Here is a 12,831-nt window from a genome sequence, read left to right as displayed (position 1 = left end):
AAATAGTTCAACTTGAGGTTTAATGCTGTACTGAATTAGTTGTGCTATTATATGTATGCAGTTGTTATAAAGGTGTTCTGTATTGCTATAATTAATTTTCCTTTTCATTTGGGAGTAAGCCATAGCAATAGAAATGTATCTTATTAGGGAAATTGAGCTACAGTATAATTAAAGCTATGTAAGCCCACTATCACCAAGCCCTGAAAACACTGCACAAAAGTTTAGGTGGAAAACCAGAAAAAATCCTGGAAGTGAGCTCTGCTAAAGTGGAGAATCAGTTCCTAAGAGAAGCCGTAGGAAGATCGTGATTGGTGTCGTTTAAACACCCACTGGTGAATCCATGAGAGACTATATTAGACGTAAGAAAATTCTGTATTTAAAAGGATGGAATACAGTGATATCTGCACTACAGATTTCTGCTGAAAATGGGACTCAAGGATGTTAGTACAACTATTGCTGTAAAATTTGCTTTGTTCAGGCGTATTAAAGCTAGCTTCATCACAGTGATACAAAATGCAGCTTTGCCAGTGAAGTTGTATCTATACTAGGAGTACTTTGTTGGTCAAGTATATTTCATACATGAGATTCTGAGTATAGACATGAAGCAAACAAGTTCTTAATTAGTATAATGAGAAGAAAGATTACTTAGACTCTCCCTCGATCAAGGATGTCGAGTGTCTTTACAAATATGAAAACCTACCATGTGAACTACTGTACTTGGGCAAAACAAGAAGGAGCTTAGGTGACCTGCCCAAGGCTTTCCAACATATATATTTATAGTAGAGCTTTGTGTAAAACAAAATTCCTCCCAAAAAGCAAAACCTAAGAATCCCATTTCCCTATCCCTTGCTCTCATTACTAGACAGATACATGTAAGAACATGTTTTAGGGCATGACTCAGATAATCATGTTTTATCTGTTTTGCTGGGAATTATGTCTTTTATAAATTAATACAATATAATTTCAATGCTTTTAATTAAGAAGCTAATTAGAGTACTAATTCCTTTATACAGGCTGGGAATCGTTATACTTAGATCTGAGATACTAAGTTGCTCCTGATCAGAGCCAATTCTGTAGTGAGTAAAATGCTGGAACTGTATTGCGCCTACTGTTGTGCCACCATGTATGTGTGTCTGGCTTCTTTGTGTTGGTGTTGCCAAAACCAGATTGCAGTATATTGTTCTGGTACGGTATTATTCCTGCTACTGATTGGATGAAATTTCCTCCTGATGTAAATTCTCAAATATTTTACATTCACTTTTTTCTGCAGTAATAGAACTGGTGAGCTGCAGGGTTCACTGACGTAACTTTTAAGATCCAAAGTTCCTTCTCAAGGAGTTTTCCTGTTAGCATTTCCTCTGCCCTTGTTCCTTTGGTAGTTGAAGCCTTGTTTCACAGACTGCTCCTGTCCAAAGGAACAAAAAAAACCTAACCAGCTTTTTTTGTTTCTTTTGACACCAACACAGTATGTCTGTCTGTGCCTATGAGAGAACTATATTGAAATAGCTTTCTTTGTGAATTCCTCATTGCTATTCATTGGTGGCGATTGCCACGTAAGGGTCAAATTAAAACTCAGTCAACCAGAGCAGCAACACCAAGGGGAGCTGGACTTAGGATAGATTCCACTATAAGGTCTGTGAAGCACTTATTCAGAATTTGTTACATGCAGTGTATATTTGGTTTTGCAAAACGTTGCTCTTGTTGTCTGTAGAAACTGAATTATGCTTAATTTATTCCCTCCGGTCATTTACTCCAAATCTAGTGTTTCTCTCTTGCTCGCGCTCTCTCTCCCTCTCTCCTGACTTTAATCTTTGGGCATACCTTTGCACAGTTTTGTTATATTTAGCGAGTTTTGAGCCCTAGGTTTACTTCTGTTAGTTTAGGGAAAACCATATATTTGACCTAGTAGTTCCATGCTCTTTGAGATTAGATCCATGCAAAGAAAGGATTGTATTTCTGGTAATTTGGCTGAAACGCAAGGAACTGTGTTTATGCTGGCTTCAAGAAGGCAGACAGTACCTGATCAAGCATAAAATCTTCTGGGGCAAAATTACTCTTTAAAAATGTTCTAACACATTTGAACGAGCCAAGTAAGTTTGTCCTGGCTCTGCATTTCATACCATGTGGTTGCAGCATTTCTGATGTGGTGGTAGGCTTAAAACTGGATATACTGTTTCATAGAACCATGGTTTGAGTGAAATGGATTCCTTTCTGTACGGTCTCCAGCAAAAACAGGTACTAAATGTGCAACCCCTGACCCAGAGAAGTTTCGGTGCTGAATGTCTCTACAGGCGGAATTTTATGAAAAAACAGATCTGAGATTTACCAAGCTACAAGCAAGACCTAATACCCAAAAACGAGCTTTCACTTACATTTCCTATAGGATTAAATTACAGGCAGGTAGAAAAACAAAGTGGCTGTAAATTATTGTACAGCATGCTTGTTTTAGAAATGAATCTACCCTTTCTAATAGATATCTGTGAGAGGATCTTGAGCCATTTAGGGGCTTATATGTCAAATATGGGGCCTAAAGTTATGTGTTGATATAATTATTATTATTTCCAAGAACTTCACGTTAGGCATCCATGTTTTATAATGTTTGGCCACAATATCCAGTTTTGTAATGTTCAAAATCCTCGCTGCAGTCCAGAGTTTTTCCCAAATTAAGATGCTAACAGTAACTCTCCCCCAGGAACATGCAAGTATTGATTGCTGATAACAAATCAGATTAACCAGTGGGTTTTTCCTTAGTAGTCTCCTTGAGGATTGGCTTCTCTGATTATTGTATGTTTATTTTTTTTCTTCCAGATCGGATGGGAAACAGTATAATAAATAATTTATATAACAGAAAGGAGAACTTGGGAAATGACTGTGTGCAAAAGAGGCCATAATACCTTATCAACTAATTTTCTTCTCTTTCCTCTGTCTTATAGCTGGTTCTGCTCAAGGCTGCTGTCCTGCTTTGTCTATACTTTTCTAGTCTTAGTGGGTGATGTCACAACATCTTTAACATTCAGGCTCCCAAAATCCACTAGGTGTGTATTGCTTGGTTTTCTCTGCATGCTTTCTGATACTGCATGGGGGATAACAGTCATTTAATGCTGCTCATCTATTGTGGCATTTGAGCGTGAAAATAAGATTAGCATGTGTTATGCTTCAATTCCATTGATTATTTAACCCCTGTTTTTGCTTTATTTTGATGGTTTTCCTCCCTGTAGAATCACATAGCTACTGTTGCCATGCATGCTCACAGGCTTTCTTTCATGTTTGCTTGTACAGCTCCTGATTTGCTGTATGTACAAGCTTCTTGTTGTTCCTCAGAGCACTATTCCTTGTTAGCAGGATCTATTGGCCTTGAATTGGGTTCAGAGAGAGAGCGATAGCGGGACAGCCATGTTCAGTATTCAGACCATTGGACCTGAGAAATCTCCTGTGTGCCCTGAGAGCCTCTCCTCCCTTCTGTGAGAAGGTTTTGGGATGTTCTGCGGCTGACTCGTGGACACTACTCTTTTCAAACGCTGCTCACCCAAGTACCCCTGATGGCCTTAGGCCGGCAGAATACTTTGAGAATTGCAGGAGATTTGAGATTTTCAATGACTGTTGGGCACATAAGTCCAAAATCTCATACAACTTGACCCTGGTTATCCAAGAGGCTCATTGAGAACTCTTGACTATCAGCTACATCCTATAGTAGCAAAATTAGTGTGCAGAGCTAAATCACATTTTGCAGAGGACCAGGTAACCCTAGGCATGTCAGTGTCTCTTAAGACCCTTCAAACTCAGACATGCTGGGATATGAGGCATAGGCTCCTTTTTGACTCTGTGCAGAGGTGATTTTTAGCCCTACTGAGCAGTTAAGCTATTGACTTATAGGAGGCCACTTGATGCATTAGTTCTTCATATAAGCAATCAGAAAAAATAGATCCTGTTATTTTGCTCCAGCTCTAATGCAACACAATAATAATGTGTTTAAAATGACATAGGCAGGAAATACTAGATTTGCTGCTGTCGGTGTAGCCGTTGACATTCTTCAGGCAAGTGTTTGCTATGTTTAGAAGTGCAGTCTAAGGAATAATCTTTACCGGGCTGCTATAGGTCAAATATTTTCTTTTTTTTATAGGCTTTTCGATGTATTTTAATTTATTTGCAAATGGTAGCAAAGTGCAAGTGGCAGCCTGAGTAACTAACTTATGAGTCAGTACTACTTTTTTTGTTGTTGATTTTTACTCCCCTAGTCTAGACTGCTGATCATGTAAATTGTTGAAACCCTGAGTAAATAATTGGGAGTGCAATCAACAGCATGCAAGTATTTATCTGCTAATAAATCATTTGAAATGCATAAGTCTGTCTTTGGCCAATGGTTCTTAAAAGGCAGTTATTGGTCCTGCTGCTGTTTTCTGCATAGCAATCAGGATTTTTATGGTCACTAATTGTACATCTGAAAATTTATACAGTTTATTTTCTGCCTATGTTTTTCTTTGCACAGAGGAAAGAAGCACAATATTGATGGCTGTAAGGAGGTTTACACTTTTTTTCCTGCACGGAGATCTCTGTAGTTCTCTAGAGACTTGTACCATTTATAGTACTTAATTTTTCTAGATTCTCTCATGTGTGGCATCAAGTGCTTATACCTCATTAAGAATTTTCTGAATGAGATCTTTGTCACATTCTCAGAATGTGACTTGAAAGTTGTACATCAGCTCAATCATCAACTGTGGCTTTTATTATTAAAGCTGTTACTGCTTCAGAATCAAGTATTACAGGAGGTGCTTTCAGTTTTTCAGGCTGCTGTTGGTAATGATTTTCCTTAGAATGAAAACTTTCATTATCTATTCTAAAGGGAATGCATTGCTTTGAATTTAGTTATTGTAGTTTACATCCTGTCATCGTCTTCCCCTATTCTTAATTGATTCACTTTTTGAAGATAGCCCATAGAAGCATCCAGCCACTTTGTCCCCCAAAAGGTAATGAAGACTGGATATGTCCTATCACAGTTCCATGTTGGAAAGAGCTGATTTGGTGCAGACAAGGAATCCTGAATAATCCACAGGTCAAACAAATGAGGTGTGCAGTTACGTATTCTCATGTGAGGTTCATTTCTGTTTTCTGTAAATAGGAGATTTTTTCTAAATCCTTAAGTTTAATCTGAGACAGCTTAATTTGTAGGATTTGGTTTTAGATGAAACTCTGGTCCCCATGAGGAAACAATAAATTATTAGAGCACGCATGATGAGCTCTGCAGTGCTAACCTCCCATCAGAGCTCAGCTCTGACCCTCTGCTGAGGATTTCAGCGCTGTGCCTGTGTTTCCTTCTGCTGTGTATATACTTGCTTACCTCTGTGATGTCTAAGTCAGTTTTCAAACTATGGTGTTTTGTTTTTTTTTTGGAGGGAAATTCCTTTAATGAAATCCACTACTTATTTGGATTTCCAGAGGGGTCTACTGATCAGTTAACTTGCAAAAGAAGCATTTCATCTTGGGTTGGATGTTTGCCAAAAGTTCATCTGGTATGAATAGATCCAAGATCAAATTCATAGCCTACATTTAAGTTGGAGGAGCACTAACTAAAGTATAACTAAGCTGCAATGTTTATAATGAGAGATTAGCATAGTAAGGGCTGGAGAAACAAAGGAGGTTCTTTCTTATCAGATGAACTACCTACAGTCAGCAAGAGGAAATGGCCCTGCTACTGAACAGCATTACAGAACCCTTATCATCTGTGCACCCTGAGCACTGCACGTGGGACTGACTGCTGTTGTGCACTGCACCATTAGCATTTAAGAGAACTAGAAGAAAGGAATTTTTTTTCTTTTTTTGCATGTAGGATTGCAGTCCTCTTCAGTCTAATGTTTTCCATTTAATGCAGGTTGTTTGTCTGCATTAAGACCCTTGGTCCTGAGTGGATACACAAGGAGCTGGGCAAAAGGAACACTAGATATCCCTTCCCCTTGTGCTCCACCACAGTACCAGCTAGGGGATGGCTGTGGAGTCCGGCCAGTTCCGTGTACTGCCGTGGCCTCTTGAGGAAGCTGGGGAGAACATGCAGATATATTCTCCTAGTTTGGTGGAACTGAGAAAGCCAAAGCTTTTCCCAATGTCGGGTTGAGAAGGGACCCACCACCGTTGTCTGCCTCAGAGTTGTGCCTTGAAAGCACAATCCACTTGAAGCTCTAAAAACATTATTCAGTATTTTTAAACTGCTGGAAAAGAAGAAACAAACACAAGCTTTAGTAGAGACATCAGATTTCTTTGTAGTGATAGCTAAAATCCTCTCCTTTTTGTGTGACACTGAGAATGATTCCACCTGTAAGTTGTTCACTTTTTATAAAGAGAAGTAGTTATGGCTGTGTTAGAGTGGTCCAGTGACCTGTGCCTTTGCCCACTTAAGTTCTTACTCTCACTAATTCAGTCACCTGACTGACCTAGCTAGGTTAGCTGGGCCTGCCGTGGCCCCACAGATAAAGATGGGTCCCTGCAGGGAGTGACTCAGGAAAGTGCCTGCTCTGCAGCACTTCTACGGAGCCTCTCTCTCTGTTCGTTAATCCCTGCTCCGTTCTGACTCTTTCTTCTACAGCCTGGAGCTTCCCCTCATCTGAGGCATATGTGCATCTGTGTTGAGGTCAGGCTGTTCAGTCTGCTCTAGGATAACAGCAGTGAAAATCAGTGACCAGGTAGCTGTCTTAAATAAAAATATATATTCAGAAACACAACCCTCCATCCCCCACGTGTGCTTTTCCCGGAATGTGACTAATGCCTGGGTCTGTGAAGTCCCACTTCTTTCAGACTCTTTCTAAGCAGTCTGTGAGCATGTCTGCACTATTGAGAGGAAAGACAGCAAACCAAGCTGTCTCCACCTGTGCAAAGCAGGGGAGCACAGAAGCAGGCACATGCAAGTTGGCTGCACATGAGCCAGACTGCATCCAGGAAGTAACTGTGCCAGGGCTAAGTCATGCTGTGGTGTGGCAGGTGAGTTGCACAGTACTGTCCCATGTTATATGGACTTCCTGAAAGTCAACCTATCCTGCTACATAGTTGTGATTCTTCTTGGCAGAAATTAAAATACTGTTTGAAGGTTTTGTATGCTATTAATGATCTAGCACTGCAAAACAAGGTTCAGAGCAGAAGATTTCTGAAGCAGACAGCTTGGTCTATATTCTAACTAGAGTGTAACATCTAGAAAACCCTTTGATGGTTTTCAGTTTTCTTCCAGAATATTAATAGAAATGGAATCAGTGCATGCAGAAGAAAAGCCTTTATATTGTATAATAACTTATGCTTACTAGTCTGTAGACATGAAAGGCTCAAATCATTGTTATATATAAACATTATGAGAAAAATACATAGTAGTCCTTGTCCAGGACAATGTGATTTCATGTTACCCCCATTCCTCTCAAAAGCAACTCCCTTGCAGTTAACAATGACCTGTGGAGCAACAGAAGTACTTGTCAGGTAATTTCCTATGAAATAAAGGTATATGTCATTGCTTTGGAGTCTGTTTCCTCTGCCTCTAGTGTCTTTTGGGTCTGTTGGCTGATTTCAACCAATTTTGACAGAAGATAAGAGACTACAGGGTTACTTACAAGTTCCTACAAACTGCAAAAGCATGCAGCTTAACAACTAATAGTATCCCTCTTATGGAAGCACCAAAACATGTGACATTACCATTTTCCAGCAAAGAATCAACACAGGAGAGAAACTGTATAAATGTATCAATCATGGAAAAAACTATGAGTCCAGAGCATGCATCGCCTAAAGTCAATGAACCATGAGATGCAAAGCAGCAGGAAACCAGACTTTGATACCAGCACTCACAGAAATTCTTATTGATAGATGGAAAACAAATAATCTCTCGTAGCAGGGAGTATCCCTCTTGACTTGTACATGAAGGGACAATTTCTAACTACTGTTACTCTTAGCATAGAATATGAACTTTTCTTGAATTCAGAATACTGCCTTCTGTGAGCTCAGCTTAGAGCTGCAATAAGTAGTTTACTAGTAAATAGTAGTAAACTAGTTACCAGTTCAGCTTTAGTGAAAGGATTCTATGGAAACCACTATTCAAGCCTGTATTATGTTGCTGATTTTGCATTTTTAAGGAAAACTTTTTAACTGATGTTCATATGTTATATCTGTGGAATTGGTGGCGAATTTTGCTGCACAGGCCATACAGATGGTGATAGGGTTTTAAATGGAATACTTCATAATCCTACTAGAGAAGACATGAGGCAGAAGATATACCCCACGTAGCTGGGTTTTGAGTTCTTTTTTTTTTCCTAAATTTGAGACACAAGCAGTCCTGTGTGTTTTCCATGGAGGATGTTTGGCTTTGGTTTTTGTTTTCTTCATTTACATTATTAGCAAACAGCTGCATGAAGGACTGTTTCATTGGCTGCCATGCTGAAATCATCAAACACATTGCAACTGCAATTGCACTGTCTGCATTCAAAAATGTTTTCCATGTTGCAGTGTACTCCTATAATTTAAAAATGAAAACTATATTCAGCCACTGCTTGCTAAATTTAGGGGTTTCAATTCACTTGGATAAAATGGACACAACTGTTTTTTCTTGTACCATGAAATTTCTTTCTTTAAAAATGTTATACTTCTCATTTACCCTGTAAAAGGCAAAAATTCCAGGTGTCTGTAGTGAGAAAGGTTGTGTTCCTCATATCTTTTTTCGTATAGTTCTTTTAACCACATTATTGTTTGCACAGTGAAATTAGCTTTGCAAGAGAGATGAAAACCCCTTGTCAGACAGAGCAATTTCAGAAAACACATCAAAGGAATTCTGCCCAAGGTGAGCGTGTGTTCTTTTTTTGAACAGCAAAGCCTTGGCTTAATTACTTTTAATTTCAAATCAAATCAGTGGATGGAAATGAAGTCTTTTCAAAGAGCGGTATAGTTTGCTTTCTAGAGTGAACACTGTTTTAGTAGGGTGACTAACAATGTGCATTTCTGTTCTTAACCTCTGACCTGTGCCCTCTCCACCCCTTTACCTAACCCTTTCCATTTGCCCTGGTCAGTTAACAGGCAGGAGCATTTCAAAGCAATCATGGATGACTATGATATCAGGTCTGCTGCCAGCATTTTAGCCTCTGTTAAGGAGCAAGAGGCTCGTTTCGAGCGGCTTACCCGTGCACTCGAGGAAGAGCGGCGCAATGTCTCCTTGCAACTTGAGCGTGCCAATCAGCCGGCAGACCGAATGAGCATTTGCAACATTGGCAATGGTCAGCCACTGGCAACCGCCTGGCAGCAGCTTGTACTGCAGGTAACAGCCTGCTCATCTTACCTGTTGCTAGAGTTCACCTCCTCCAGAATTTCCCATCCCAGAAAGTCAGGTGCATCTCCTAACTTGTTTGTCATCGCATTTCAGTCCATAGCTTGTGATGCAAGGGGAAGCACCAGTATCCCAGAGCTGGTATGTTGCACTGATCAGTTTAATAGCCCAGATTTCAGAGCTTTGACTCAGATGTTGCTCTTACTTCCTCTTAACTCATGGGATACTCTGTAAAAATGTATGCATCTCTGAATATTAAACCATAAAGAGAGATCTTCACACCCTCCTCTAAACCTTTGCACTGGCTACAAGTATAGTAATGTTCTGGTGATTTAAAACCAAGGCTAAATCATAATCTCTGTAGCAAGGAAATTTCCCATTAGAAATCAATTGGACTTTGAATAGAGCAAACAGCATGAAAAGTAGGGTTTTCCCTCCTGTGAAGTTTTATTGTTCGTATAGGGGGGACTTCATAATTTGTTTCCCATGTATATTCAAACCATGGACTTACTTATTTTTATGACGCAAACTTTGTTGGCTTCTTGATAGCTTGAGATTTCCAGATATTGTTTTGCCTGAAATATGATGTTCTTTAACTGTTTAAATGTATAATGATAAACTACTTACATCTCTAAATTCCTTAAACTAGCAAATCAGTCTGACATGCAAGGTAAGTCATGCAGAAGCAATAGTACTATTTGTGAAGGTCTGTTTCCTAAGAAAACACCGTTCAGCTCGGAGAGGAGCTCCAGACTATGGGGATTCTAAGAGTTGCTTCCCAATTATACCAGGCTGTTTTACAATTCTATATGCATTGGGCTGCATTTGGGCAGACCTGATGTTATATTATTATATTATTACTGTACATGTCGCTGTTTCAGTATGGGACTTCATGTGAAAGGACCTGCCTGCGCTGGTTGGGCTAAAAGTATGACATTAGCTGGTATGAGCTGCAGGTTGTTACCCTCTTGATTAGCAGCAGGGCTGATGAGAGGGGAAATGTGCTTATGTATTTTTTATAGGAAAGGACAAATTCACCCTCACCTTTTCTGAATGAATTTGTGCAAGCTGCCTGATTAACAGCTCCAGAGTGAAATACCTTAGCCACAAAATTGATGAAGCATGAGTTTTCTCCAGTGTTACGGCCTAAGGTCTAACCACTTCCTAAAAGACTTTCTAGAAGAGTTTAAGGTGCTGGGGTCTGCATGACACTTGTGGAAAAATAGCCCTTGTAAGTGACCGCAGGCTGAATCTGTATATGTTCAGCTCATTGCTGCTTTGGGAAAAGAAAGGGCTTCAGTTCATAAATAATTAGTGCTGAGCTTTTTAGGGTAGTTTGTATATGAAATAAAATGGTTGATTAGCTAAACATGCACAGTTAAGAATTAGTGTAAGGTTATATCAGTGAATTTTCATAAAATGTACTGAGGGCCAAATTCCTCTGTGACTTACTAGAATTAATTTAATGGTGTTTAAATGAAGGATGAAATTTGTACCTTCAGTCTTACTTAGCATATATAATGATTATGGCTTTACTATTACATATTGTATTTCATTGTCAAGAGTACACAAAGCAAAAGGCAGTCTATACTATGCTATCTGTAGGTTTTGCAAACTCACTAGTGAAATGGAACTATCGCTGAAAAACTGTGTTTCAGAGAGGACTGACTAATCTCTACGTCCACCCTATTCAGCCTCATGTTTTAAGTAACAGTACAAAATTACCCCATTAGTAGCTTTTGCATTTGGAAACTCTATAGGTGATTGATTGTATGTATTATAGTTATCCTGGAATTAGGGCAAGAATCAAGGGTTAACTCTACTTTATGAGTGCCATGTGATTTTTAATGACCTCTGCAACCAGGCTTCAGTTTTCTGTGTTGTTTGATTGTTGAAGTGGACTTTGGCTAAGAGATTTGTCAGTGAAGTGTGTGTACTCCAGGCTTTGTTATTAGAGTCACTCTCTGTACTTCTTTGTAATACATGCTCCCAAGCTTCTTCCCGTCTTAGAAAAGAAAATTAAGCCTTTTAAAAAAAATTTAGAAAAGGGAAAAGACAATAGAGGCAATGTGCCAGAAATGTAATAGTTTCCTGAAGTCCTCAGAAGACAAAATCAAGGTCTTATGCAAATTATTCTAATTCATTCTGGATTTTTTGCCAGCCACACTTTTTTTTTCTTTTAAATATCAACTTTAAACTCCTTCTGTAACAATATCCCCTTGTCCTAGGCAGCACATTTAGCCACTTCCTTCATTGCACTTAGTAGAAAGTGAGTTTTGCCTGTTCAGTGTCAACTTAGATTACACAGTGACTCAGGTGAATTTCGATGCACTTGTTGACATTTGATGGGAGTGTATATGGCATCACGCATCAAAATATTATCTTTTGGCCCCTAACAAGAAATATCAGATCTGCAAATGAGGTCAGGGGTGTGCTTTCGTTCCCAAAAGATGTGTACATAGATTTACTAATTTTAAATTAAGAAAACGCATGGGATTTTTCTAAAAGCATCTTAGGGTTGTTGTTAAGGGGAGAAACTGGTTCTCTGAACAACCTAACCAAACCTTTAATGGTTTGTTCAGATATTAATTAGAAATATCTAGGATTGTTCTTTAATGAGAATTTTCTTCCTAGAGAAGGGGTTTCTGGGAGATACTATCCTCACAATAAGAGATCCTAAAGGTTGCTGAAATCTCTGCCATTAATGCTAGTTTTTTATTGAGGTACTGGCCAAAGCACCTGTGTTTTCATAGCCCTTTGTAGAAAGCAGCATCTGCCAAACCTTCAGGTTGTGCGGAGGCTTTTTTACCTATCTCTCCTTCCTGCAATAGGCAATAATCAGCTTCAGCCATATGGGCCATTAGCTTTGTTAACCAGCACCATTTCTGGTGAATAGGGAGAAAATGCTGCATGTGGTTAATGCTGTTGAATAAGTGGATAAATAGAACTTGCATCAGATGTAGCTTCCAAGGGTCTTTAAGTCTGCCTTCAATTAGAGTGCATTGCTGAGTGTATACCAGTGGCATGAAGGAGGGTGTTTCAACTCTAGAGCTTTTGGAAGGCATGGCAAGGTAGTGGAAACACTTGAGATCCAAAGCCCCAGCTGAAAATGCATACTCTATCCTCTGCCCTTTAAGGAAAAGCTTTAGAAGAGATATATATTACTGTAGGTTTTTGAAGTAGTCAAAGTGCTTTTCCAAACTAAGAACCCTCTGGACAAAAGCTCATTAGGTACTTGGCGAAAACCTTTCCATTACTGTGAAAATGTAACCTTTAATGACATTTTAATCATAGAGCATTTATCTAGTTAATAAAAAAATCTTCTAAAAATCCTTGCAGTCTTTAATGCTGTTCCTGAGCGAGTACCCTACTACCTCTGGCTTTGAGTGGTGGGAGCCGCATGGCTGGCCATGGCTATTTGTTACTGAAAGTAAAAATCCGGTTGTACTAAAAAGAGCAGATCTGGCTGTTAACGTGTCCTTATGTCTGCTTTCCTAAATTCTGCAGTAAAAGAAAAGAATGTAAAAAATGATTTTTTTGTTGTTTTAATATCC

General features: G+C 39.1%; 1 protein-coding gene across 20 annotated transcripts in view; it reads left to right on the top strand.

Annotated features, from left to right (window-relative positions):
* ARVCF (ARVCF delta catenin family member) overlaps positions 1–12,831 on the top strand; it is a 305,859-nt gene that overhangs the window by 119,846 nt on the left and 173,182 nt on the right. For 5 of the 20 annotated variants that reach the window (XM_009666718.2, XM_009666716.2, XM_068911517.1 and 2 more), the window contains 2 exons: positions 2,934–3,035; positions 9,031–9,268. The exons of the other annotated variants lie outside the window; for them this stretch is intronic. In XM_009666718.2, coding sequence (XP_009665013.2) covers positions 2,934–3,035; positions 9,031–9,268 — 340 coding nt within the window. The remainder of the gene's footprint in view (positions 1–2,933; positions 3,036–9,030; positions 9,269–12,831) is intronic. 20 annotated transcript variants of the gene reach the window in all.

Source organism: Struthio camelus, chromosome 17 (genome assembly GCF_040807025.1).
Source record: "Struthio camelus isolate bStrCam1 chromosome 17, bStrCam1.hap1, whole genome shotgun sequence".
NCBI classification, from domain to species: Eukaryota; Metazoa; Chordata; class Aves; order Struthioniformes; family Struthionidae; genus Struthio; species Struthio camelus.
This window is presented reverse-complemented; position numbering and strand designations above follow the sequence as displayed.